Source organism: Lagopus muta, chromosome 7 (genome assembly GCF_023343835.1).
Source record: "Lagopus muta isolate bLagMut1 chromosome 7, bLagMut1 primary, whole genome shotgun sequence".
NCBI classification, from domain to species: domain Eukaryota; kingdom Metazoa; phylum Chordata; class Aves; order Galliformes; family Phasianidae; genus Lagopus; species Lagopus muta.
The window spans coordinates 35,816,720-35,844,145 of NC_064439.1; the positions used below are offsets into that span (position 1 = coordinate 35,816,720).

At 35.0% G+C, this 27,426-nt stretch overlaps 1 protein-coding gene across 6 annotated transcripts in view; it reads right to left on the reverse strand.

The window, feature by feature from the left end:
* ZNF385D (zinc finger protein 385D) overlaps positions 1-27,426 on the reverse strand; it is a 379,952-nt gene that overhangs the window by 134,406 nt on the left and 218,120 nt on the right. The window contains exon 1 of one of the 6 annotated variants that reach the window (XM_048951275.1): positions 18,664-18,972. The exons of the other annotated variants lie outside the window; for them this stretch is intronic. Coding sequence (XP_048807232.1) covers positions 18,664-18,685 — 22 coding nt within the window. The 5' untranslated portion in view covers positions 18,686-18,972. Of the gene's footprint in view, positions 1-18,663; positions 18,973-27,426 lie in introns of those variants that run through there. 6 annotated transcript variants of the gene reach the window in all.

Sequence of the window (27,426 nt, forward strand, 5' to 3'; positions counted from 1 at the left end):
AAAATATATAAACAGCTATTAGGATACATATTTTTCATTAGTCTTTGCCATGCATAAATAAAAATACTTATACATCAGGAACTATTACAGCCTCAGAATTTTGATTCACACAACTAGCCCACATAAATGCTTAAAATAATTATGTTTGTGGTCTTTCACATGTAGACAAAAGGGTAAATGGTATCAATTCTTACTGAACATTAATGAGGAGAAAGAGAGGATCAGCTGCACAGGATTTATGAACGGATAATGAAACACAGTAACAGATACACCAGATCAAAGCATGTTTTAAAGGAGAGGCAAAAAGCACCGTTCAGTTCATGGCAGCTTGAAAAATATTTTTAAAAAATTACACAAAATTTTATTTTTTTCACACATGCATGCCTAAACTAAAAATACTTCAAGTTATTTGACTTAGGTACTTTTCTCACCAATAAAATTCCCACTTGAAATATCTGAAGTTCTAAAAGAAAAGTAAATCAAACGAGAAAACACAAATATATTTGACAGTATTCTTTCTCAGAGAATAAGATCAGAACAAATTAGTAGATCACATGGCCTGATTGTCTCTAAACCCCAACCCATTACTTTTCATAAAACCTCCTCTAGACTTTAATGAAACTAAACCAGTTCAGCCCTCAGGAGATAGAGCTGTTTGTGCAAAAACAAAACAAGACAAAACAACAACAACAAAAAACAAAAACATAAGAGCCTGAGGCTCTGTGACCATAACTTTCTGGAAAAAGAAGCTGATGAAAAATTGAAGTTATTCTAGCAGGCAACCCTTGCTTTGTGTTGAGAGGGAAAGCAAAAAACAGTTCTTTGCAGTCTGTTGTTCCTGCAAAGATGAGGAAAGGAAAGGATAAAAAGTGTATTTAACTGTTAAGCTTGAGCCTTACTGGAACAGACCTTTTATGCCCTCTGAATCACAGGTGCACTGTGTCAACAGTGACTAATTTCTGGGTATTCTTCAGCAGGCAATAATTAAATAAATTAATAAACTGGCCAATTGCAGTCTAAGGGCAGAAATATCTTCCTACCTTCTGCTTAGTATTACCTGAATACCTGGCAATTTGATCAGAATTACTCCCCTCAGCATTAAGTAGTTGAGCTCACTTTAACTTACATCATCTTACAGAGATGTAAAATCAGACATTGCTTTGTTACCTTACTGCCACAAATTGAAGGTTAAGTACAGTAACAAATGTCAGGCACACATGAAACACAAAAACATACACACTAACAGGATACTGGCCTTCCAGCATGAAGAGATGAGTCATTTAATTCACCACAAACTGCAAATTATCACTGACTTTCTTATTATCTTTGCTTTTTTGAGCAGTACATTGGTCATTCCCTATTTGTTTGACAAAAGCTGGAGATACAAGTGATTAGAAATTCTAGATTGCAGTTCCGAGCGTTGGGTTTAGCAAGGGAGAAACCATGAAAGGAGTGCAGGTGCTGATAAATTATAAAGCCTTCAAGATGATATTAAGGGCAAGAAGTTGAAATATTTGCTGATGCTTTTCTTCAGGATGCCACTGACTGTAAACAGAAGAGGGACAAAAAACATATTGAATCTTCATCTGTGATAAAGTTCTTCAGAATTCATCTTCTCTACAGATCTGTATGTAAACTGCACTATTATGCCTAGTTATTATGGTTGCAAACCCTTATAAAAGTTTTAAAAAATGGCAAGAAATTAAGGACCATATTTTAATCAAGTGCCCATATTTAAGTCTGCCCTATAAATTCCCAAGGCCTCAGGGAAGCATCCCAGAGCTTGGGCTGTTGACTAACTGAGGCAATCGCACAATGATCTCTTTTCAGAGTGACTTATATTTGTGTAAATGTCTATTAAATTCAGAAAAGAACTTAGCTTGCATTTCCAGCATCCTACATAAATCTGTCAACCATAGGGCTAGTGTCTTTCTGAGAAAGGGAACAGATTTTTTTTTTTTGTCAAGAAGTTCTAATAAAATGTCTATTTATAAATAAAGGCTATGGAAATTTCTTTGGCAATCCTACATCTGAGAGTTGATTCAGGCAATAGGTTTGAGAACTAGAATATGTGGAAGTTAGTAAACCAACTATGGTTTTGATACCTGTGAAAATGCTGACAGACTCTGGTTTTGCACTGTGTGTGCCTGGAATTTCAAAAACACTTAACAAGAAAGGAAAATTTTCTCCTGTCATTCTCCATAGATGGAAGGAAAGTACCACTGCTTTTGCCAACAAGACACAAAGGACAAAATAAATTTTTGTCCTATTTTCCAGAATCACAGACATGACAGGCCCAATTTATCTAATCCATGACATGCTGGATGCTCCAGGCTGCATCCGTGGAAATAGATAAAGGCATGTACTCCGCAGATTTAATGAATGGGAATCCCTGCCCCTGGCTAACACAAATTGTGCTCATTGGTGGGTAATTCTATTGATTATAATCCACTTATATTTACACACAAGGTTTCAGTTTAGTAGCATAAATTATTCACCAAGAGCCAGGCATAACCTAATAACGGTTTATATTTCTTTGAGGTTGTTTTATTTTTTATGATTTTCTCTATTTTATCTATCTTTTTTATCTTAGGAGAATTTAGGAACATTTTTTATCTTGTCACAAAAAATCCCTTCATGAAAAATTCACATTATTATTCAGAACATTTTCCTTATCCAGAAAGAAAATTATTTTTGTAGGTTCTGACAGAGATTTTGTCATCCATTTCAGAGTTGACCACACAGCTGATGTCCATGAAGAGAAGTCTGTAAGATAGTAACTTGTATATCTTCACAAACTATTTTATAGGGGAGAACTTCTAAAAATAAGAATAAATAAGTTGGCACTTATTATAAAAGGCAGAAAGGAATGTTCTGTCCTCCACATTTATCATTCTGATGTATTTATATCACTGATGGTTAGGTATGGCAAACCATAGTGGAAGGGACAAACACTATTTATCTGTATTTTTATATAGGCCAGGAACTGCTTTAAACAGGCATATCCAAAACCTGCATCCCAAGGGCCTCATGCAGCCCAAAACAGTGAGTAAGCAATCTGCCCACAGCCCTATGCCAACATGGTGGTGGCTCTTCCCCAACTCCAAGTATGCACTCATCACTCAGCAACAGTCAAATAATCTTTGTGCTGTTAACACTGAAACCAGGACAAGGGGAAGGCACAGTGCAGTGCTAACTCCACCTTTCACACCTCCCTACCACATTTATACTGAGCCGAAACCCATGTGGAACTACGCGCTACATACAGTGTGCCTCTTTGTGAGTAAAACGTAGTGATTATTGACAATAATCTTTCAATCTACCTAATGCCATCCTAAAAGAAAACAATTTTAAAAAAAGGAAAATAGTGGATGAAGGTTTTCTGATGAAAAATGGACAGATGAGCATTTTTTCTCGAGACAAATATGGCACTAGGCTTAATTTGCAAGGAAATATGTCAGTTTTCAAAAATTAAAATTCAGTAAGACATTATATGCAAAAATACACTGCCAAGTTTGATGCATATCAAAGAATGCTTCATAAAGACAGAATAGCAGAACTGAAAAATGTCTGTCACCTCAATCTCTTTTTTTTTATTACAAGTCAGAAGAACTCTACTACAAAGGTTAATTAAGTGATAGCAAATCTCATTTCAAAAATACCAAAACATTTACTGGTGGTAAGTTTATTAAGCAATGCATGGAAATTTGTCTTGGTTAAAAACTTATCTTTCTACAATCAATTTGACTCACCAGGCTATAGCCAGGTTAACTGAAGGAACAGGAAAATTTATTGAAAAAGTTTGGAGAGTAAAACTATTATTTCCAATTTTATACTACTTCAGCAATAGATGAAAATACTGATGTTCCTTAAAAGTATGACTGATAACTTTTGGGACTTCATTTATTTTCTGAAGTAAGGTGACTAAGTTGGGGTAAAATGCTAAAAGGAATTTATGATTTGCAAAATGAAATCAAGTTATTTATGGAAATAAAATTTGTGCCACAGATTTAGCATTTTTGGTGGATTTGACTGCTCATTTATATGAGTTACATTTGCATCTTCTAGGTGAAAATCAACTTATCTGTGCTATGCTTTAAAGCATAGTGTTTGAAATTAAATTATGATAAGGTCAGGTTGTAGTAAATAATTTTATGCATTTTGATATATTGCCTAAACATGTGAGTCATTAAAAATATACAGCCATGCTTTCCGTTCTGATAAAGGAATTCAATAGGTTTCAAGATTGCCAAGAAAAAAATCATCATTTCTTTTGCTATATTTTTGACTCCACTTTCAGTCGATATAAAGGCACAACCTATAAATTTTCAAATGGAATGTATAGAGTTGCAATCAGATATTCCACTCAAAAATGTGATCATGTCTCTACTAGACTTTGATAAGCTTAGCCTAACCAGAGATAAATATCCCCCGCTTCACAGTCACACTTTGCTCATGTCCTGAGCATTCATTGAATAAGAGAGTAAAATTCAATCAGAAATCTCTCATGAATTCCTTGAGACCTCACCAAGAATGTTGACCACTTACATCAAACCAGAACCTAGTTTCAGAAAAAACAAGGTTAAAATATCCTACATTTGTTACTCTCTCTTTTTTTTTTTAACGTCTTAATATAAAATATAATAATTAAGCTTTACTACTTATGTATATTAACTATTTATCTTTTATGCAGCCCAAGACAATTCCTCTTTACCCAACCCAGCCTAGGCAAACCAAAAATGGTTGACACCCGTGGTCTAAAACATCTAAAGAAAGATAAATATGAAAAGACCTCAAGTAATAATACCATTCCTGTTCTGCTCTTCAGTCAGCCTAGCTACATTCTGGTCTTGTCAAGGCATTATGTAATACTATAGATCCTGTCTTGGGAACTAAGTAAAGGAGAAAAATATTTCAATAACTTTCTAGAGAACATCTTTTCTCCTCACGCAATCACACTGTTTAGAATATTTATTTGAAGTTCTAAGCTATGAAAATTTTACTTTTTGCAAACCTAAAACTTAGGTTAGACATTCACCAATTTTTCATTCACATTTATTCAGCCTAAAAGTCAGCATTTCTTGGAATAAGTATATAAATATATCTAGAAACAAGCCTAATACTAGAACAAGCTCTCTCAAACATTTCAGCTCATTTAATTCAAAGGTTATCCTTCATCTACCTTCCTACTAAAGAGCTCGAGGAAAAAAAAAAATCAAGCCTTGGGCATACAACACTAAAACTGTCTTTCCAAAGGGGAAAAAAAAAGTTCTTAGTTGACATATTTTAGTTTATTTTTATGTCTCCCTCTGCCACAAAGACAAAACAAAACAGAAAACTACCTCTGGTTCTCCTAAGTATCACTTATTTGAGAGATACTAAAGTGAAATGTATTTTTTTCTAAGGCACTGCTACCAGGCCTTGAAACAATGTACCATAAAATACAATATCAAGAATAGAAAAATTATGTGCTTGCTTTTCTGATATATCATGTAGATCAGAAGGATCACAGTGATGCAGTTTCATAATCTGCACTCTTGATATTTTAAGTCCAGATGTTATTGACTAAGTTGTATAAGGAAGTATTTGCTCTGATCCTTTTAATGTTTCTGTATTGCTTTCTTTGGTGATTTGGGTTGAAGTTAAAAACATTTGACTTCTTTACATTACATAATGCTTCATGTTCCTAACACTCTATAATTTTTTTTTCCCGAAATTAAAATAGAATAGTAAAACACTCAATTTAGGCAACAGATGTTTATTTAATTGAATTGTATATCAAATAGTTCAAGTGATTACCCATTATGATTTTATTACAGGAGATGAGAAAGTCAGTACCCTCAAAACACTAGCGCCTTTGATTTTTAATAAATTTTATATGTTAGTCTGATCAAAAGAACCTTACATTATCTGGGAAGTTAATAGGGCAGGGCATGAAGAGCCTACAATGGAGCTATGTGCAGACAAGTTGGATCCACCCCCTATTTTCCCACTGTTAAACAGTGGAGAGAGCCTAATATACTCTAATCATCTTGATGTCCATAAGAGTTAACATTATAACACATTTCCAAGAAAATTGAATATTAAACCAGTGAAGTGATAAACCAGTTCCTACATTACTACAAAAATGCAAGGATTCAAAAAGCCACACATTAACCTTTATACTGAAAATAATTCAGCATATATTTAACTATACAAATCCCGCCCATCAGAGTTATGGCATCAGAAGAGTAAATGCTTTCTTAATTCATGAGGACAGAAGTAGAGTCTTTCTTACTTGCATGACTCCATCTGAATAAAAATTCAAGATTCAATAACAATGAGTTTTAAACAAAGAAAAAATGCTATTCCGTTAAATTTTTTTACCAAAGATGCTCAATTTGAAGGATAAATCAAAGCTTCAAGTACTTGAACCACATGACAATATACAGAAGATGATTTATTTACAATTATTTGCATAATCGAGAATTTGGTACATTTTTTTTTTATAAAGCAAAATAAAACAATATAACACCAAGCATAAGAAAAGAAATGCATCATGAAGCAGTTAATCTAAAATGAAAATGAAATAACTCTAAGTATATTACCAAAGATGTACCGAGGCTTCTATATTTTCTTTATGATGTCATATCTTTTAAAAAAATAATCGGATTATTCCACAGACAAAAATATCCTTGTTGGATCTAGGCATGGCATTAAAGGAAGAATAAACATACTGAGACAACACTGAGGAAAAGAGTCCCAGCTCCAACCTAATATAACTCTGGTGACTAAAACAGAGTTACAGTGGGCATTAGTTTGTGCTGTAATACTAAAGAACATCTATCACTGCTGCTGAATCTGTTAGAGGCATCAATTCATGCAATCAAGCAATTTCACATGTAAGTCTCTAAGAAACCTGAAACCATAGACAGCTTGCCTGTATAAGGGTTGCATTCCAAAGCCTATACTCATGCCAGTTTTGCAGATCTGGAATTGCAACTAAACATAAATCACCTGATTCATAGTAGAGTGTTTTGGGCATGTTAACCTGAAACTCTTGCGAAAATTTTAGCAGGTGCAGACCAAGCCATGATAAAATTTAAGATCTGTACATCCTTCTTCATGCCCAAAGCACTGATGCTCACACAGTTCTTGTGTCAACATATCTGCGTAAGACTGGCACTACTTTCTGCTCTTCAACCTCAAACACTGAGTATGTATAACTTCACAGTGGGATTGCCTTCATTATGCAATTTAAAAAAATAGCATCTAAAAAAATATTTTAAAAACCTGTATTTCTGGCTTCTCTGTTTCACATATACTCCTAGAGAATATGTGGTAATCTTGTCTGGACAAAGATAGCATTTAAATAGGGAGTGTCAGAATTTCTTCATTATACTCTTCAGACAGCAAAATTGTACTCAGAATGGGTTAAAAAAGACCACAGAGATTTTTGTTGTTACTATATAAATTCTATTACTACCATATGTAAAAAAAAAATAAAAAATTAAACATCTACATTTTATTTCTCACTTAAATTATCGCTTCAGTTCACATAGGACAGCTGAGTGACGCACGTGTTCAGCTGCCTTAACATATGCTATTTCAAAAGCGGTAAAACTGATGTCTGCACGTACGATCAAACACCAACAGCATTAACAGCAACATTATTAAGTGCTTAAAGCTGCAACTGAAGTGGGGACACAAAACAAGGGAACAACTTCACGTTTACCTTGCTTCATTGTGCATTGTCTGACACTGATTACCAAGACTACGACCAGTCATGCTACTAAGTCTATGACTCAGAGTACCAAGGTTGGTGAAGATCCAAGAACAGCAAGAAGAGACTGAGCAAGTTAGTAGTTATAACTGTTGTAATTCAGTGTAAGAAAGTTGGAGCTTAAAAAAGCTAAACCAGAACATGCTAGACATCTCTTTTATATTAACCTAATAGAAATGCTTCCACCTGTTTCCAGAAATTGTCAGCCGCAGCTTAGGCACCTGGAAGGCATCTCCATTTGCAAAGGAATACAATTAAAATAAGCTCCTGTCACTTTAGCCACATAATTATTTTTTTTTATTTTTGAAGTTGCAAAACAGAAAATTCAAAGATTGTAAATTCTTTGAATATTAAACATACACACAAATACATTTAATAATATATAAAAATATGTAATATAAATACATATACAATTCCAATACAAAATTCCAATACAAAAATACTCTAACAGGTTAAAATACAAGTGAGCCAACCTCTCTTCAAGGGAGTATGAGACAGACACTACAGCTATGTCCCTTAACCCTCTCTTCTGCTAATTTTTGATAAGAAGGCTTATCTTTACATACTACTTTTTTAATTTATTGTGCTGCCAAATATCATACTAGAAGGAAAAAGCCAAATTCTGTCTTTTTTTTATTCCAAACAAGATCTAATTTGGTCTTCAGCCCTACAGAAGAAATATGAGACATTTCACAAGGGGGTTACATCATACTAAAGCAAAATGTAAGGCAACATATGTTTGTAAGCACCTAACAAAACTAGAAATCTACTACTGTAAATGGGCCTCACCTTATATACATACACCAACTCCTCACAAGCATCAGTGCATTTTCCTCTGCAGGAGCATCTTCCCGTAAGTATGGCTACTTGTACAACTTGTCAGGAAAATTCAAATTGTCCAGTCATGTCAGCTTGTGTTCCCACTATATTCAGTATCTCTTCTCACAAGGAGACAGGATTGTTTGAGTAGATATAATCAAGTAAGACCCCCCCCTCCTGTATTTCCAGCCTGATCAGGAAGAAATGTATGGCTGCTGGGAATGCCACAGTTCTCCACCCCAGATATGTTGTCCAAGCATCTGCCAAAATCTGACTACGCTTATGATATCAATTTAAGATTTATAAAGAGTGCTTAATTCACATTTGAAGTTATAGGAGATATTAAACAGAACTGTTACAAATGATTTGTCAGTTGACTTAATTAGACCAGGTCTAACTTAATATTTCCAGCACAGTTGAAACTCTTACTTTACTGGGGGCCATGGAAGTTTCTCAGCACATTACATCCAGTAACTGAAATCGAGTTCTAGCAAATCTATTAACACAGTCCAACACTTTCCACAGTTCATTACAAATAATAATTACTTTCCAAATACTTCCTCCTTCACTGTGAAGAACAAATCTGTCTCAGTAAAATAACATCAGTGAGGAAAGCTCAATTTTTGCTGAAAAATTCTTCAACTTCTAAGAGATATTTTTTGGAACTGCTAACAGCTGCCATATATACATATCAATAAATTTAAAAACAGCCCAACTTCTTCCAGAGAAAGTAGCAATATTACCTCAGGTTCCATACGTTGTTTACTATAAGTTGGCTACACAGATGGAAAAACCAGCAAAACTGGAGCTCTGCCTATCACAGGCAGCTTGGAGAGATTCCTGTAAAGATTAACTCATCTACTATTGTAAATGTTCTCTACAAACATTGGCAAATTATTACTATGATCTTCCTAAAATGGTCGAATAATTTAGAATTAACATTACATCTTTTTATCTTCATGAATTTGCAGATATTAGCTCAGCGGGAATCTCTTGAACAGATATTTTATATAAAACATTTGTAATTCATTTGACGGCACAGTAAGGTCAAATGGCAATATTTCTGCTTCCTGGCTGGATGAATGTAAAGTGAGCTTTGTATTGCTGAAAATATGCTGCCTTAGCTTTTAATATAAAAACTCATTTAATAAATTACTGTGAAACATCATGTAATAGTTTGGGTGTTTTTTTTTTTTTTTTTTTTAACATACTTGTGAAGAAGTCTTCCTACTAGAATAAATCACACAAACACAGAACAAGTGGAAGAATGTATTAGAAGCATGAATTGTTATTGTTCTTTTAATGCTAAGCATTATATGCCAATCTGAGAGAATTCTGTGATGCTTTTGCTTGCTTTTGCGGACAGCTTTAGGCATATTTGACTTCGAATAACAAAAATCAGTACACAGGACAATGAGAAATAAGAATTTTATTCTGCACATGTACTACCTACCTAAATTCTAGAGTTGTCTACATGTCCACAGCAATGTGTGTCACTGTTCATTTCCTTCACAGGCTATCTACATAAATTTTCTTTTCTACATGCTGATGTTACAACAATTTTGCTTTAAGTTAGTCACCAAGGGCAAATCAAGCAGCCTTGTTTGGTCATCTAAGGGTGCTCATGTGGGATGATACAGTTAGTACCATTCTGCTGCAACACCAGCATGTCACAAAAGTTTACCTGTTCCCTGCTTACATTCCTCCAGCTGCAGAGTTTATATATACTTCTCCAAGACTTTCCATAGCCACATTTTAATTATATCTATATTGCTAAAGAGATTTCAAATGTTACTTTGTGGTTTTTCGCTTGTGTTTTCAGTCTTTCACTGTTTGTTTTACCACATGTATAAATGAGTAAGCTCATTTATGTGAATGCACATACCTGCAGGGTTATTTATTTTGTATCAGTGTCCTTGTTTGACTGACTTTTTTTTACCTTGAAAATCTGTTTATATTTGGAAGGTAATCTGCTGAATGCACTGGTAGAGAACATAGAACTAAATGTCAAAATGTTAATATGAAGGGTTATTCATCACATGAACATTGATCTGATGATAGACAGGCATTTCTGCAAGGCAATGTGCTTTCTACCCATTCTATTCATCATATCTAAAGAGATGCAGATGTCCAGCTGCTACTGAACTTCCAGGAACCCAAACGGTGGGCTGTTAATTATCATTAAGTAGATTTGTCAGATACACCTAAGCAAAAGGCTATGTTTGATATTTAATAAGAATATTACAAAGATTTAATGATTTAAAAAAAATAGAAAAGTACCAGGCATCGACAAATGTACAGAAAATTGTTACTCCCACTCAGCTGAAATGAAAAAATTCAGGATCTTTCTTAGTAAAGAAAGAAAGGGAATGATCATACTGTGTGGATCAGTGCTACTAAAAACTAAGCCTATAAAAATTAAACATATTATTAGGAGAGTAACGTAAATGCTCTAGCACTGCGTGTGCAGTGGAGGACTAAATAAGCAAAAAAAAAAGGTAGGCAGACTGTGGCCAGGATTGGCGAGACAAATGTTTGTAAATGATTACATAATGTCTTGAATGCTAAAAGCACATAAGTATACTAGGAAAAAAAAAAAAAAAAAAAAAAAAAAAAAAAAAACCCCAAAACAACAACAAAGCATTGAAACAAAGAACCAATATTGTAGTGGCTGCTATGCCCTCAGACAGAGAAAGAGACAAAAAGGAAAAGGCTTTAATATATACCATCATACAAACAAATGTATAGCCTGCTTGCTTACTAGAATATAAGCTTCACAAGCACAGCACACTTAAGTAGGTTAACCTTCATGTACGCCTGTTCATTTTTACTCCTTAAAGAAATAAAAATGGCTACTGAAAATAATAGATGAAGGTTTGAAGCAAAGGTTTGGTTTTGTTGTTGGTTTTTTTTTTTTTGTTTTCCTTTTTTCCTGTGCTACCTAGAAGCAGGCAAGCTCATTTAACCTCCACTTTTGAAAAATTTGCTGCCTACAGCAGCATCGTGTACTAGAAAAAACTGAATAACAAAAGAGAAGTGTACTTGCCATGCCATAGTTATATATCTGGTAAACAAAATATTCCTGATATCTGGCTGATTTTGACAGCAGGTGAGTGAATTGTTTTTCACAAGTAAATACCAGTAAAAATAAAAAAAAAATAAAAAAAACAAACTAATTTGCTAAACATTACACTATAGACAGAATAGAGTCCCAGGTTGCTACTAAAATATGACTTGGCTCTACAAGAAGAGCATTAATATTGCTTGCAGAGCCAAGAATCACTTCTTCCTCATCTCCTCCTTCCTTGTGCATTTAACAATTGCAAATCTTGCCAAGGTTCTTTTTTTTTTTTTTTTTTTTTTTTTTTTTTTTGCCTCTTTTTTACCCCTCCATTCAATATTGATCCCTAATTCAGTGACGGGTAAATGTATTGGAAAACACAGCCATTATCTCTCCATCTTCATCAGTTACTATATTCTGTAGTAAACAAACTGAGTAAACAAGGTCAACAGGAACAAAAGAAGCTATAAAAAAATTCCTGGCTTTAATTTTGAATGAACTGGACTGTCCACCTACTTTTTCAATTACAGTACAAAGGTAAACAAAATAACCACTATGAAGTAATAATCAAAGAAGAAATGAAGCCCAGGTGTTTTTTGTTTGTTTTTCCTTTGCTCTTCAGAAAGCGATTTTTATTACTCAGATACATTCTTCTAGCATAACCCTACTTTTTAGACTAACTTGTTTTCTGAAGTAGATAACCAGGGAAGAAGCTGTCAGTTTGCATTATAAGAAATAAAACATAACAACACCATAATAATATAGACCACACACACACGCACAAAAAAAAGCTGTAGTCTGAGATCTTAAGCATATACTAAAATTTCAAATGGTCAGACACTTCAAGTTAATCTCATTTTTGTATTTCTTGTAACTCTTTCAGAGATGAAGAGACGCTACCATATCTCAGGAGCTTTTCAAGCTTCACTTGAAAAAGAAGTGGTACATTATGGTTTTACATCAGCAGAGATTATAAAATATAGCAAATAATTTGGATGGATATTAAAGCTGATCCCATAGTGATGAGAGAATTTCCTGTGATCTCTGAACAACTGGTTCCACCAGATAGTCACATTTTTAATAAATAAAATTTATCTAACCCCAACTTTTAAAAATTATTTGCAGCCTTTATCAATGCAGAAAAAGAGAGAGAGAACATTTGTTTAAATACTCTAGATAAGGACTCAAAATATCTTACTATTTTTTCAAACTTAAAGTATTAAATGGATATAATTTCAAAGCATTAAAAGAGAGAGAACCATATGAACAGAGATGTTAACATGAGGCAAAAGTATTTAATAATTGAGCTTTCATAAAAGCCTTCCTTACAATTCCTACTTCAAATTACAGTTACATTTTCTTATTTCATATTTCATTCAGACCTCTGCCAACTTCTTTATGCTGTCATACCATGCTTGTAACTGAGATCACTATGCATATGTACAAAAAAAAAAAAAAAAAAACCAACCAAAAAAACAAACAAACAAACAAACAAAAAACTTCAACGTGAACATGTTCATTAGCACTGGGCTAATGAATTGAAAGAAGTGATCAACAAAACACACAAAGAGGTCTAAATATATAGGAATACACTTATAATGCAACTTTACGGAAAAGATTTTTCACCTCTACACGGGGCTCTGCAGGGACAGCCGCTAAAAGCAGAGAGAACATAGACCGACTTACACCATAACACCTTCACACCAAATTCCATGATAATGAAGCAGAGAAAACATTCTTCTCACTTCTCACTCACAAACAGACCCCAGAAATTAGGTTTAAGTAAAAGCTCAGATATTTCAGGCTTTGGTATTTCTATCCAATCTCTTTTGCTGCACTTTCTCTGAATATTACCAATCCTTCACACAATTTCAGCTGCAAAACTAATCTTTGCAGTATATTATATGCAATAACCACTTTTGAAAACTAAAGTTCTTATGGTCTTCATTGCATTTCAAGAACTTTTCATAATCTAATACCAAATTGAAATATTTGCTTTACTATGTTCAAATTTATTTCCTGTTTTTAAAGAGCTATTATTATGTTTAGCTTAATGAACTTTATAAAGTTTTTAAAAAAGTATTCCTGGAACCTGATTAATGTTTTAGTAATTGCAAGAATTTCTAAGACTGTCATCAGATTATGAAATAAAATCCAGATTGCATGGAAGGATATTTGCACACAGACACCAAGAGATAGAAGCCATAGAACTCAGAGATAATTCTGCACTCAATCTCATTATTTTTAAAATGTACATAGAAAAAGATGGTGTAAGGTATCATTTAGGACAAAAAAAGTTGAAAAAGGATGGAAGCATAATGTTGCAAAGAATTTTAAAGCATATAGTTTCAATTTAACATTTCATTTCTTAACAGAAGTAAGATGTGTGCTGAGAAAAGGCGGTAGAAGGCATTCCTTCATCACCTCAGTTAAAGCATGGATGCACTTTCATATGCACACATATATTTTTGTTAAAAGATCTTCAGTTGAAGCAACTGTGACCTATTCTTCACTATTGAAGCCATAAACCATCAGTTGTGATTTTGGTTTTGTAGCAGTTATGTCACTCATAAAAAGGGTAACTTTGGCAGTCAGATTTTTTTTTTTTTTTGGTAATATGTTGAAATCACCTTTAATGTATGGCAACTTACTAGTTAGAGATATTTTAAATGCAGTTTCCACGACAGAAGCGAAAGGAATATAACCTATCGCAGAGCAGTTCGTATAATCAACAGGATTTTTTTTAATTGTTGCTCTCATTTATATATTTGCATTAATCATTATTCAGTGCTTCAAGATGAAAACTGCCCAGAAAACCATAAAATTCCAAGTATAAACGTAAGGCTCACGCAGATTTTTAGCTCCTCTATATTAGCTTGCTCAGCTGAATTCTTCTGTCTCTTTCAACATCCATTCCATATTTACTACACTTTCTTATTGCAGATGTCTGGTGATAAAACAGAGTACAGTTCATAATCCAGTATCTGCATTTCTCAAAACACTTTAAAAGCATAGCCTTATCATCACTGATTCACCCTGCGTTAAATGAAGACAAACAGAAATGCAGTGAAATGCCTCTGCGTTGTCTATCTGAAGAAGAGTATAACCTCCTAAAAAACAAACTGGTGACTAAATAATTTCACTAAAACTGCTGAAATGGGTTGTTTTGGTTGTTTGATTTGCACAATGTGTGTTTTCTTTAAAGAGGTGGTGAGATTTGGGTGTGGGGGGTATTTTTTCTTCCATGACTCATCCATCATGAATGTCTTCTACAAGAAAGTGTTCCAGAAATAAAAAGTGATACTCAGAATAGTAGCATGTATGCAGATGAATTACTACACTCTACAGTATTAGCTGGAAAAAAAAGCAACACTGAAAATCAAATCAGCTAACATGCAAACAGAAATATAATGGCATTTTCAGGCAAAATTTGATTGTGTTATGGGTTGTATATTATCCCATACAATACTCATTTCTACCCTAATATGTTAGATTTCATGTATAATCTGAACAAAAACATTGAGAAAAGAAGTTACTTAAGACAGTAATTTGTCCACAAGTGGCAGGGAAAAGCAACACAAAAAAAAAAAAAAAAAAAAAAAAAAAAAAGAAGAAGAAGACAGGCTTTGGGAGCTCACAGACACTCTACAAGGTTCCATTCTCCCCTTTTTATTGGTTGCTTTTTTGTTTTTTGTTTTTGTTTGCTTGCTTCTTCGTTAAGAACAAGGTATTGGGATGTGGGGGCAGGTAGCCTGGTGGTTTACAGGATTGGCTTTATTTCCAACTCCATTAAGGGTTTACTGAGCTTTCAAGAGCAGTGCTCGCTGTCCCATAACTGCAATATCACCGCAGTGTCTCCTTCAGTGGATGACCACTGCACACCACGATGATGTACAGCACACACCAAAAGCTCTCCCCCCATCCCCATCCAGCTTGGGAAAAGACATGGCACTTTTCACCCAGCCTTGCCCCAGCAGAGGGTCTACCACACTTGCAGATATGCTCACCCCATCCAGGAATGGGAGCAACGCATTGCACTGGCAAAGCAGCTGAGCTGAGACAGTGGTGGCCATGGGACCTTTTATGGTAGAGGTGGAAGCATACAGTTACATACACCAAGCGGCCACAGCAGAGCCTTCATGTGAGCGGAGGTTGTCACTTTGTACTGACAGCAACCCACCGTTACTCCTCTCCGGTCTAAGAACAGTCACAAGTGATTTATACCTTACTCTAAATTACCAGCTCAATGACAAATGCATGCAGAAGTTGCTTTGCGGGGAAGTATTTATGTTTTTAAGTGTAAAATGTTTACCTATTGAAGCATGTAACATATATTTATCATTTTCATTGGCTTTTGGCTTACCCTATAAACACATTACATCATTTTGTAGGATTTTTATTATTATTAAAATTCCACATTTCTGTTCAACTCGAGAAGATGAATGCAAAACCAAAAGAATAAGTAACAAATGTATCCACGGTGACCAAACAGCAGGCTCTAAAGCACAACACAGGGAGTGAAAGCTAGCAATTATTGAAGCCACTCCATCAAAATTCCAGTGCAACAGAAAAGGCATATGTAATTAGATGGATCACCATTAGTTTAATTATTTGAAGGCTCTGCACAAATAATAGAATACACATTACTTCAGTCTCACATCTTCCAAGCTACGCATTTAAAGAGAGCAAGAGACCCCATGATTGATTTCAGAATTTAGTAACTTTTCTCTGATGCTTCCGAAACTCACTTCATCCACTAACCCTTGCTACATATGAATAATATTTTTTAAAGGCCTAGGTTTACTTTCCATTTCTGTACTTACTTTAGCCTTGCATGCATGTTAACCACAACACTACATTACATCAGTACCAATTAGACAAGAAAACCCAGAAAAGCAAGATGCATAAAAACAAGTCAATTTTTTTTCCCCTTCCTATTCTTTAGGTGGCTCAATATCAGCATGCTCAAATATCCCAGAATTCTTTACTAATTGAAAGGACTTTTTTCCCTCCAGTAAAAATAAAAATATGATATTGCCAAGATGATGGCTATAGTAATTTCAAGTCAGTATGGACGCGTGATTTACGCAGTCTAGCTTTCGCTTGGATTTGTGCAATGCTGCTTTGTGCAACCACTGTTAGAACAGAGACAGGTGAGATTACAGACACTCCGATTTCTCACAGGCATACCAGGAAAACATCAAGAACAACCACAGGTAATTATTATCCCTATTAAATCATGCTTCATTATGCAAAAGACAGAAAAGAGAATAGTCATTTAAAATTTAAGTTAGCTTCAGACTGATCACAGCACATTGAAAACCTGCCTAGCAGAAACTTTTAGCTCTGGTCTCAAAAGTGAGATTTCCTATAATACAGGGAGAGCACAACCCAGTTTGTTCCAATTAAAATCTTGTTTTACATGAGAAAATAAATGTGCACACAACAAGATTCTGTATCTTTGAAAGAAATAAGAGTAATTAAGCTTATTTTGGTGTTATGTGCTTCTGAAAAAAGAAAGAAAAGGATACAATTAAATGCTGTCCAGCTAACATAGAACTAATACTCTAACCCATGTAACTTCAGGTAACAGGAACTTCTGTCTTAATCATACAAGAAAATGTAGAACGGGTTGTTAATAAATAAATACATCCCATAAAATCATATTAAAAGGTAAAAAAATATATATATATAAAATATAATAACCAAACCAAAACAAAAAAAAAAAATATTACTTAATATCACACATTTTCAATGCTGATGAGAACTCAGACCTAAAACTGTAACACTTGGATATTCTTCCTCAGTCTTCTTTCTACATTGGAAAATGTATTAAAGCTAATACATTGCAAATTCATCTTCAAAAGGAACTCGAAAGAGTTCTGAGAACTCAGCCAATTCATATTTTTTGCTGTTTGGGCGTTTTACAACAAAAATCAATCTGATGGGTTTCTCTACTAAAGATCCCCCCATTATTTTTAGTTTTATGAAAACAAGGAAAAATAACACCTAGCATATCATAGAGCATAATACTTGCATGAGAAGGCTCAGAATATTATAGAAATGCTTCTCATACAGCTTGAAGTGAACTCTTGATTCAGTATTTAATGAAATTGAGTAAGCTGCTGAATGTCCCAGAAAAAAACCAACTCCGCTCTGCCTTCATTTTATATATTATGCCATTATAAATTACACTGAGGCTAGATGAGTCTTCAAGCAGCCAGGAGTAGTATCTTTTCCAGAATGGCACTTTATTTTTTATTTTTCATTTTATTTTCTGCTATTGAGCAGTCAGAACTTGCAGCATTATATGGTAATCGTACATTCCAATCCAGTACTGCAGCACTACATTGCTTAAGCATAGCTCTATGCTCCAGCATGTTTTTAGGATACGCAGCCAGCCCAGCTGTAAGGCTGAGGAAGATTTCCATCAAGCTACAAAACTAAACTCTGCACAGATATTTTACAGCTCCGAGACCTCTAAAGGCTTAAAATAATATGCATTTTGTGTTATGCTAGAAGCAAACTCCACACTGGTGATCTGCATAACGCAGAGTAGCCAGCAAACACACCACTGCACATAAAGCATTGTTTCTTCTCCGTGTCTTTGAATTCTTCAAACTAAAAGCTGAATGAAATCCTAACACTAACTGTGCCTCCAAACCAAAATCAGAGCAGCAGTAGCTCACCCATTTCATTAAGTTAGTCTAAAACTTCCCATGCCTCCCAGTGATTTGTCTTCCCCTCTGAGCAGATGAAACACAAGTTCATTTAAAACAAACCGAGGATGATTTCATCCTATTTAGCTTATTTTCAAAGCTTCTCAGACTAAGCGGTAACCCATTCAAACAGAAAATTTCCCAGACAATGGAATCCTTTCAAACTGCACAGCCAATATGATTTCCTACTTGTCAGTCCTAGGTGTGCGTCGGCACGAAATGTTCTTGAATCAGAAATTTATAATAATCACTCCTATTGATAATATGAGCAGAAGCAGAATTACATCACAGTTAACACTTACCAAAATACATTATGTTTCTCATTAATCATGCAGTCAGGATCCCACCGCTGTGTATTCAGCATTAGCTCCCGCACAGGGCTGACATGTAAAACAGAGCTCTTTCATTCTACATTATGTGGAAATTTCCCAGCATAAGAAGCGTGAGCGAGCAGTGTGCCTCCTCAGGATGAGTGCTTTGCAGGCAGTCTTCTTATCCCTGATACAATCCCTGTCTGATTTAGCATTTACTCCGGCTGCATGCTGCACTGCCCATTCTTACTGTAATCTGACTCCTCCTTCTGATGTCCTTGCTGTGCCTGTGACATCAGGACTAGGAGTACTACAAACAGATCTTTTCTGTACCGAGCTCGCAATGAGGTGTTCTAATATCCTGCTTAACCTAATGCTGGCTAGGGGAGGGAAAAAAAAAAAAGAAAAAAAAAAAGAGGGGAAAAAAAAGCCCTTTTAAAATCGTACAGTTTGGGTTTGGTTTTTTTTTTTTTTTTGTTTTTTTTTTTCAGTCATTGCACTCAGTGACATAACATGCCCAATTACATAATAGATGGAAAAGACAAAGTGTATGTTGTTAACTTATTTTTCTGTGAAGGATGGGCTCCAAGAGAGCCCCAGGTGCCCTGATTTTCCAACTGCATAATAAAGATGCTTGGCACTTTGCAACGTCACCTTCCCTATGACTTCTTATTTGCTTTATATATATATATATATATTTAATCAATAGTTTCATATCAATAAATGATTTTAACCCAAGTATTGATGAAGTCCAGGCTGCTTCTATTTTTAAAAAGGAACTGAAAAATACATTGTTCGATTTTTGTAGAGTCAAACTGATTTTTAAAACTAAGGTTTCTTTGCCTCGATAACAAAGTGTGAGGACAGGAGATATGTGGCAGTAAAGATTTGTAATGGAGTTTACAACCTTTCACCCTCTGGGTCTCCAGTTCCTTCCCAGTCCAGGTTGATAAGTCATTAGCAGCTGGTAGCTATTTTATTGTGCTGTGACAAATGGAGCGGTCCTAAGTTTCTTGTAAAAAGGTCTCTACACAGTCCCTGCTGCTTTAAGAACTGATATATTTGCTGGCAGATACAGAGAAAGAAAGATCAAACACCTGGGTACCAAAACACCCTCCACTATCCACACATTGTGCTTTGGCCTGGATCTGATGTGCACTTGCATGGCAGTGTGACAAAGGCTATGTGGTCTGTTTTTATGTATGTGTTATACGTTGTCTATGAATCAATAGAGGACACTGGTTTCCTGCTGTCAGTCTGGCATCTATCACAGATAATACACTTAAACTAAATAAAGGTTTAAAAAAAAAAAAAAAAAAAAAAAAAAAAGGTAATGGAGAGTATGCTGAAGTGTTTATTTCATTACAATAGGATCTAATGGGATGAATGCTTTCATTCTACAGGAAAGAGGATGACAGGTATAATTCATTTAAGTCTCTATTTATTATTTGTAAAAGCTCCACACAGTAACTACAATTTCATGAGGTCCAATCACTTAGGGCAAAATTATCCCACCAACACAGCAGCCAAGGAGTGCTCCAGTTGCAGCAGAACAGTCAACAGCACAAATGCACACCACTGCTACACATCCTTCAGCAGCAGCTCCCCACATCATTGTGCTCACTGGGTTTGATGCAAACTATGTGAAAGTCACCAAGATTAAATAAAACCTGGATGAAATGGGGCATGTCCTTCACTGGCAGTTCCACAGCTCTCCATTTCTGATATTTGTTTTTTTTCCTGCCCCCCCCCCCCCATGCCCCCCCTCTTATTTCAACAGCCCCCTTGAGAAGAAGCGTGACTGAAATGAGAGAGCTACCCTTCCCAGATAAACTCAAAAGTCTAATCTGCTTCACAACCAACAAGCTAAGAGGCTACAGTGAATATGGCAGGAAGAAGATGGTTTCTCACATGATTCAGACCAAACAATAGCAAATTAAGTTGACTAAGACTTTAATCACAGTGAATTATAGTAAATATTAGATAGAAATAATGTCCTCAGTTTTGACTAGAGACATTGGGACAGCAGGTATCAGCAGTTACTCAGGGTACCTTCCTCTTTGCTATTTCATCATTAAAATGCTCACTGACTTCTTATAAACCAAGCAAGTGCACCTCACTGTAAGAGAAAATACCAGCTTCCAAGCCTGGTTTAAAACATTTTAGCTGAGCCACTCCAAAGACTTCTGAGCAGTAAGTATAAGCTATTAGGAGCCTTCTGCAGCACAAATATTCCCTCCCTTCCCAGAGCATAAAAGCTCAGGAAATCAATTCTCTGTGAAACAACCCTCCAGTTCTTTCAGCTGTGAAGTATTTTTGCAGGGCATTGCATGGTGTGCTTCAGGATACCGTGAGCACCCCAGACAGGCAGACATGGTGTTTAACTATCAGTCTGCTTACCATGTTGCAGAAAGACTCCAGATTATTTGGCCAGGAGTTAGACCTGCTGAAAAGTAGGCTACCTCTAGCCTAGGTGCTCCTAAAACCTGGCACAAGTTACTAAGTTGTGGTGCCAGTTGGACAGCTGAGAGCCTGGGTACAAACAACTCATGATTGCATGGACATACCATTAAAAGCCAGGCAGCAATCATATTGCTTTTAAGTGTCCTTTCATGAGCTGGCTGCTGGCCTCTCTGGTAAAGCATCTGTACCAATTCTGTAATGTCTAACAGCAGGCCAGCTCCTCAATAAGTGTAAATCAGCAAAGGACTAAATCATGGAATGGCTTAGATTGGAGGGGGACCTTAAAGATCATCCAGTTCCAACTTCACGTCATGGTCAGGATTCCCAAATAGGCCAACATATTCTTCAGTACCTGGTTGTGAATATTACCTATATATATATTTTTTTTTCCATTTGAAGATGTAAACCTAGAAAAAGAATCACCTCCCTTTCCCATATTGCATTTTATTACAACAAGCATAAGCCTATAACCAAAGTAGTTAAATCAAAACTAAGGAAGTTGAATTTATTTGCACTTCAGCTATGGAACAAATACAGTGGAACAAGGAAAGTTACTGGTGGTCTCTCCTGGAAAGTCTTAACAGCTCAAGTTCACATATTCCATGTCAAACTCGTCTTCCATTTACATACATAAAACACTGATAAATTGCAAAAAGTAAAGTTCCAAGTAAAGGACAGATAAATTTATCCCCAGAGTGGGATATTGTCCCTCTCAGCAAAAGCAAGTGTTAGTTCAGTAACTGTATACCAGAATAGCTAGTGTTTTAACCCAAGCACTGAAAACTCTGCTGAACGCTACTGCTGCGTAGTGAGGAGCAACAAACACTTGCATGAGTCTGGAGATGTCAGTAGACGCAGTCTGGGCATGCAGAATCATGCAGAGTGAATGAGCAAATCAACCCACAATGTCAGCCCACGCTGTAAATTCTCAATCATCAACAAGCTAGCACAGGCTAGCCAGCATTTAGCTTTGCTACAGACTCAGGTCAAGTGTAAAATTATCATATTTTCATGCATAGTTCATCTATAAGGACAACAACCTCCCCCTCCCACCAACCTCCAAACCCTGCATTTCAGCAATAATATATATATATATATATATATCTTTTCTGTTAAAATAACTACCCCACATCCTAATTTCTAATGGGCTGTTTATACTTGCATAATTGTTTTGTTTTTTTTTTTTTTTTTTTTTTTCCCACCAACTAATAACATCTCTGCTGTCCTTTGGCAACCTCTCTTTGGTACAGAGCACATTTTCCAGAAATGCAGACTACTCCAAAATTCATTACCTTCTCAAAAATAAGCAAAAAACAAACTGAGAGCATACACCTCTGTGCGTACAAGTGCCACATGTGTCCCGCATTTCTCCAGAGATGGTAAACCTACAGGTTACCTCCTGCACGTGACTTGGAGTAGAGCCAAAAAGAACATTCTTGGGGAACTGTCTGCGCTATCTATGCTTTCTGATTTTTATCCATCCACTGATTTACACAATGCCTCCCTAGCAAGTATCAAAACCACTAGCAGGCACATCTATTGCAGAGACCAATTAATATTTAATATTAATGCACCCAGTTAATTCTCTAGGATTCCTGGAAAACTCTATTCCAGTCTCGAAATCTCCCAGGGGGCAATTAATATTAAATTTATACTCAGATTCTTACCAGCTGAATCTGAAGAATTTCAATTAGTGAGGCTGACCACAAACCTATTCTTGCAAATGCAGTAGTATGTCCAGGGAGTCTTTGCTGGCAGAAACGTAATAGCTGGCAACAAAATGCAATAGTGATACATTTTAAGTTTATGCATCATGTATGGTAGGTTCATGGACCTGAAAGGCTTCCAGATCTTTTGCAAATAAATTTTATCTACTGAACACACACTGCTGTGACTGCTGTTAAGAATAAAAGTGTTTTATGCAAATATTTGCTTTGAAAATAAATGGAAGCAGCAACCCGAGTCATGCTTACCCAAAACACCCCAGATCTAAAGGATTCTTGAAGATAAAGTAGGGCTAGAACTTCTGAATAATTTAGAAATTAATGTACCACAGATATTTCATTCCTATTAGTAATATAGTAATCACAGTTCTGAAATAAAATACAGCAAAAAAGCCACAGTTTCATTAGGCTTCAAACGTTATTAGAGAGGTTTCTAATTGTGCATATTTTTGTGCCTAAAGTCAAATATACTCAGTACCTCTGCTAGAGATTTGGTTGGTTTTCATTTTGAAGCCATATGGAGTAGTTTAAGACATACTACACAATAATGCAGGTTTGTGATTCATTATTAATCTCTTGAGGTTATGCTAAAGGATAAAAAGGGAAGGAGCAAGTTTTGATTGTATATTTTAAACTACCCATTGAGACTCATCTTTGGTTTTGCACTTTCTCCACAGGATAAAACTAGCAAATGTGTTTTTTATCCTTGACTCAAAAGTGTCAGTTCTGGAAATCTGAAATATTTGTCACCATAAATACCATTTAACTGCAGTAGTACCCAAAGGAACCCTGAACTGCCACACGTGAATACAACTGGAGGAACTTAATTAATCTTCCTGTCACTTCCATGATGCTTTTCATTAGTTTAACCTGTTATCTGATCAACTGCTCCATTCTCTATTGGAAATGGCTAACCAGAACCTCTTACAAAAGCATTTTTGAGGAGTAAACAAAGACTCACCTTTGATTCTGAGAGTCTTTAATAGTCTTTGTTGTGCAGACTTTATCAATTCAATAACGGTACTTTCAGCCCTGTTTTTTTTTTAAGCAACTAGAATTTCCTACATACGAAGCTAAAAAAAATGTAAGTAGAATCAATATGCCTCCTTGCAAGCACAAAGCTAGTACTTACACCACAAAATTGTAATTTGAACACAAGATGACATGGCAGCAGATAGGTTATATTTTTCTGAATTTCTTTTGCTGAATTTCTTTCTTAAATGAATAATTACACATATATAAATTAATATATATATAACAAACAACACCAAACCAACACACTACGCACTATCTTTGCATGTTTAAATGCCTCAGAAGTATGTGAGAAGACCTAAGATGACGACTGTGAGTGATATACAGCTAGTACAGAAAGTTCTTTGATAAGTATATTGATAATAAATTTAAAGAGGATTCTCTTAAAAGTGATTAGCTCAGAAAGTTTTTCTGAATTCTTGTTGAATAACTTTTTAATTACAGCAACAAAACAGAAACAGCCACACATTTGTTTCAATCTCAGAAAATCAGAATTGACACTCTCTACTGTTTTGCAACATAACTCAATATTTATCATGAAAACAAGGCACTTCATGAAAGGCTCACCTTTCGTAAGTTTATAATACCTAAATTTAAGCTTATAATTCCAGATAGTGCACTGAGAATTTCTAGACAGCTTTAGAACTCTGGATTCTTCTTAGGTCCCTGATACAATCCATTCATAAACCTGACCTGCGTTTTGCATTCTTGCTTGTGCCATCTTGAATTGCTTGAATTTGGCATGTAGCAATTCTGTAAATTCTGACCATTTCTTAGTCAGATGTGTGCATACCTTGTGCTATAAGGTGCATTTGTTTAAAATAAAAGTGGCCAAAAATATGTATGCCTATCATTTCTCAAATTATCAATCGAATGGCAAATCTCAAGTAGCAAAACGAGATAGGATACAGTGAATTGTTATTTGAATTACCTGCTTAATTTCAGATAAAATAACATTTATTGCATTCTTATTTTCAGTTCATTTGCTTTGCTCAAAAATCATAGCAATGTGAATGTTGCAAAGATATCAGTTGCAGTTTTGAATACCAACACATAATTACTGATTCTCTAATCTCATGTAGTATGTCCTTTTTTTTTTTTTTAACTTCTTTTTTCATTTAAAGAAAGCATATCAATGAAATCGGAATCTCAGCTGAATAGTTTAGATGTTCAGTATAAAAATTACCCGGACCTATTGATCTTAAAATGTCTTTAGTTCAAGTAGCTGCTGCTTGATATATTCCTTTCTTCCAGACATTTTGGTACCTCAGCATACTCATGACATGAGGACTGTATCAAGCATTTTTCATAATGCAGAATAAAAATATTTAACATTTATGATCCTTCAAATCACTCTTAACAATCTTACTATCTCCATCTAGTGGCTCATACTATTAGCAATTTTGTTCTTAGTACTTTCTGAAAACTTCTCACTGTTTTTAGCCTTGCCAACAACAGATTTTTCATTTCCTGTTTTTGGCTTAAACTATAAATTTCCCATACTTCTTACTTCTAATTTATATTGATTTTTACCCGTTTCCACTTTTATTATTTTGCCAAGTTTCTTTTTGTTTGTTTTTGTTTTATTTTTTTAATTTCATGCTCTTAGCTTGTATTGCAGCTGAACCAGAACAGGCTTTAAACCAAAGTTTTCCATTCTCTGAACATGAAATTATTTTTTCAATCATCTAATGACCTGTAGTTATTTAAAGAAGTATCAGTTTTCCTCCCAAGTCATTTTCTAATAATTTCCTCCCAAATATTTCTGATCCTAATTTTACTTTAAGAAAATATTTTAATCTGTATTTTGTTGCTCCTATAGGTATCTCTCTGCAGGTTCTTCTCTCATTCCTCTGTATTAGAGGGGTATCAACATTAAATCTAAATTAAATGTCAAACTTTTAATCAACTACAGTTAGACAAAAAAAAAAAAAAAAAACAAAACAAAACAAACAACACATCTCCAGTAACTATTAAACAGCCTAGGTATGCTTATAGAAAAAGTTACATAACTTTTTCTTCACTTCAACTTCATCGTTAATGTCTAAGGAAAAAATATTTTGGCAAACATGCTATTATCAAAGGAAATGCTAGTTCAAGATGAGAAATCTGCAGTATATCAAAAACTGATTACTGTGCAAAAAGAGGAAGATGAAGTGTAGAAAAGGCGACCATTTTAGGGTTTAAAAAAATACAAGTTGCAGTAGAGTGCTCAATTTGTTATGAGAAAAGCTTGGCAAAATTATAGTGGTTTTATTCATATCAATGTAGAATTTGATTCACATATGTATGTGTAAGCATTTTTTGGTTCAACATATCAGCTTCATGGTAACACATAAGAAAAAACATCATAGTGCAGTGAAATTATCAGCTATATTTATTTTTTCTGTAGTACGTTTCAAGTGAAGTGCTATTCAACTCAGAGACTGACACCTAGGTTTTTGCATCTACATGCTGGTGCCCACCTGTGAGCTGGATGTCACAGTCAATAGAGATAAGATTGATGCAGTAAATAAAGACAAAATAGTTATTTACCTCAACCAGAAGTGCACAGCTACATCTACTCAATTGGCTGAGTAGCTGTCTAGGATCCGTTATATTGACTAGAGTTTCATTGATCTAAACGGGAGCTTAGACACCTAGTTCATTTGTGGACTCTTGTAGACAAATGCTTAACTTTATATGCCCTGATATGCAGGCTGAAAAGTAGCCAACAAACCTTTTAAAAGCGTTGGGACCCCTGCATATCAGTCACTTCCATTGAAATTCTGCTCCATATGGATTCATTGCTGCAACTACCAACTGTGCTCAACAACACTAAGCAGCAATTTAGAACAGAACATGAAGAACACCTGCAAGTGAAACCAGCATGAAATTTATATAAGAATTAAATTATCTCCTAACAGTTTGGAATTAACTATATCATTAGTTTCTGCAGTGCCTGAGAAAATTTCCTGAGATTAATCTGCCTCAATTTTTCATCTAGTAAAAAACTCAAAGATCAAAAATATCTTTATTTCTGCAGAAAGTCCCATTCTCAGATGACACAGCTGGCATCTCTTATAATAAATATGTTCCATTGGAATTCCTGTGGATTAACATATGCTATTCGTGCTTACTATCAGAAACAAAGGGAGAGAGAAAATGGGAGTTTTCCACAAAACAGCTGTATAGCTATTTAGGGTTAACAGTGAAAATTTCAAGATTTTGAGATCATCTAGGAAGAATCAATTTCTTTTGAACTTGAAATGTTCCTGTACTCTTCTCCCATAAGAATAAAGGGAAAAGGAAGTTACTGTTTTCTAGCACTCTATCAGTGATGTTCAAATACATTCCTACCTGGTTTGTAATAATTAACACTAAAAGGAGAGTTTTCATCTCAGCTTCTACCTTTTGATCTTATTGAAAGAGCCTCCTGCCATTCTAATTCAGAAAGACATTTACAGCAAATAACTCCTGTCTATATCTGTTCCTGGCTTTCTTGTTACATCTTTTTCTGTATGGTTTCCTTTTGATCTGCTACACTTCTGAATTT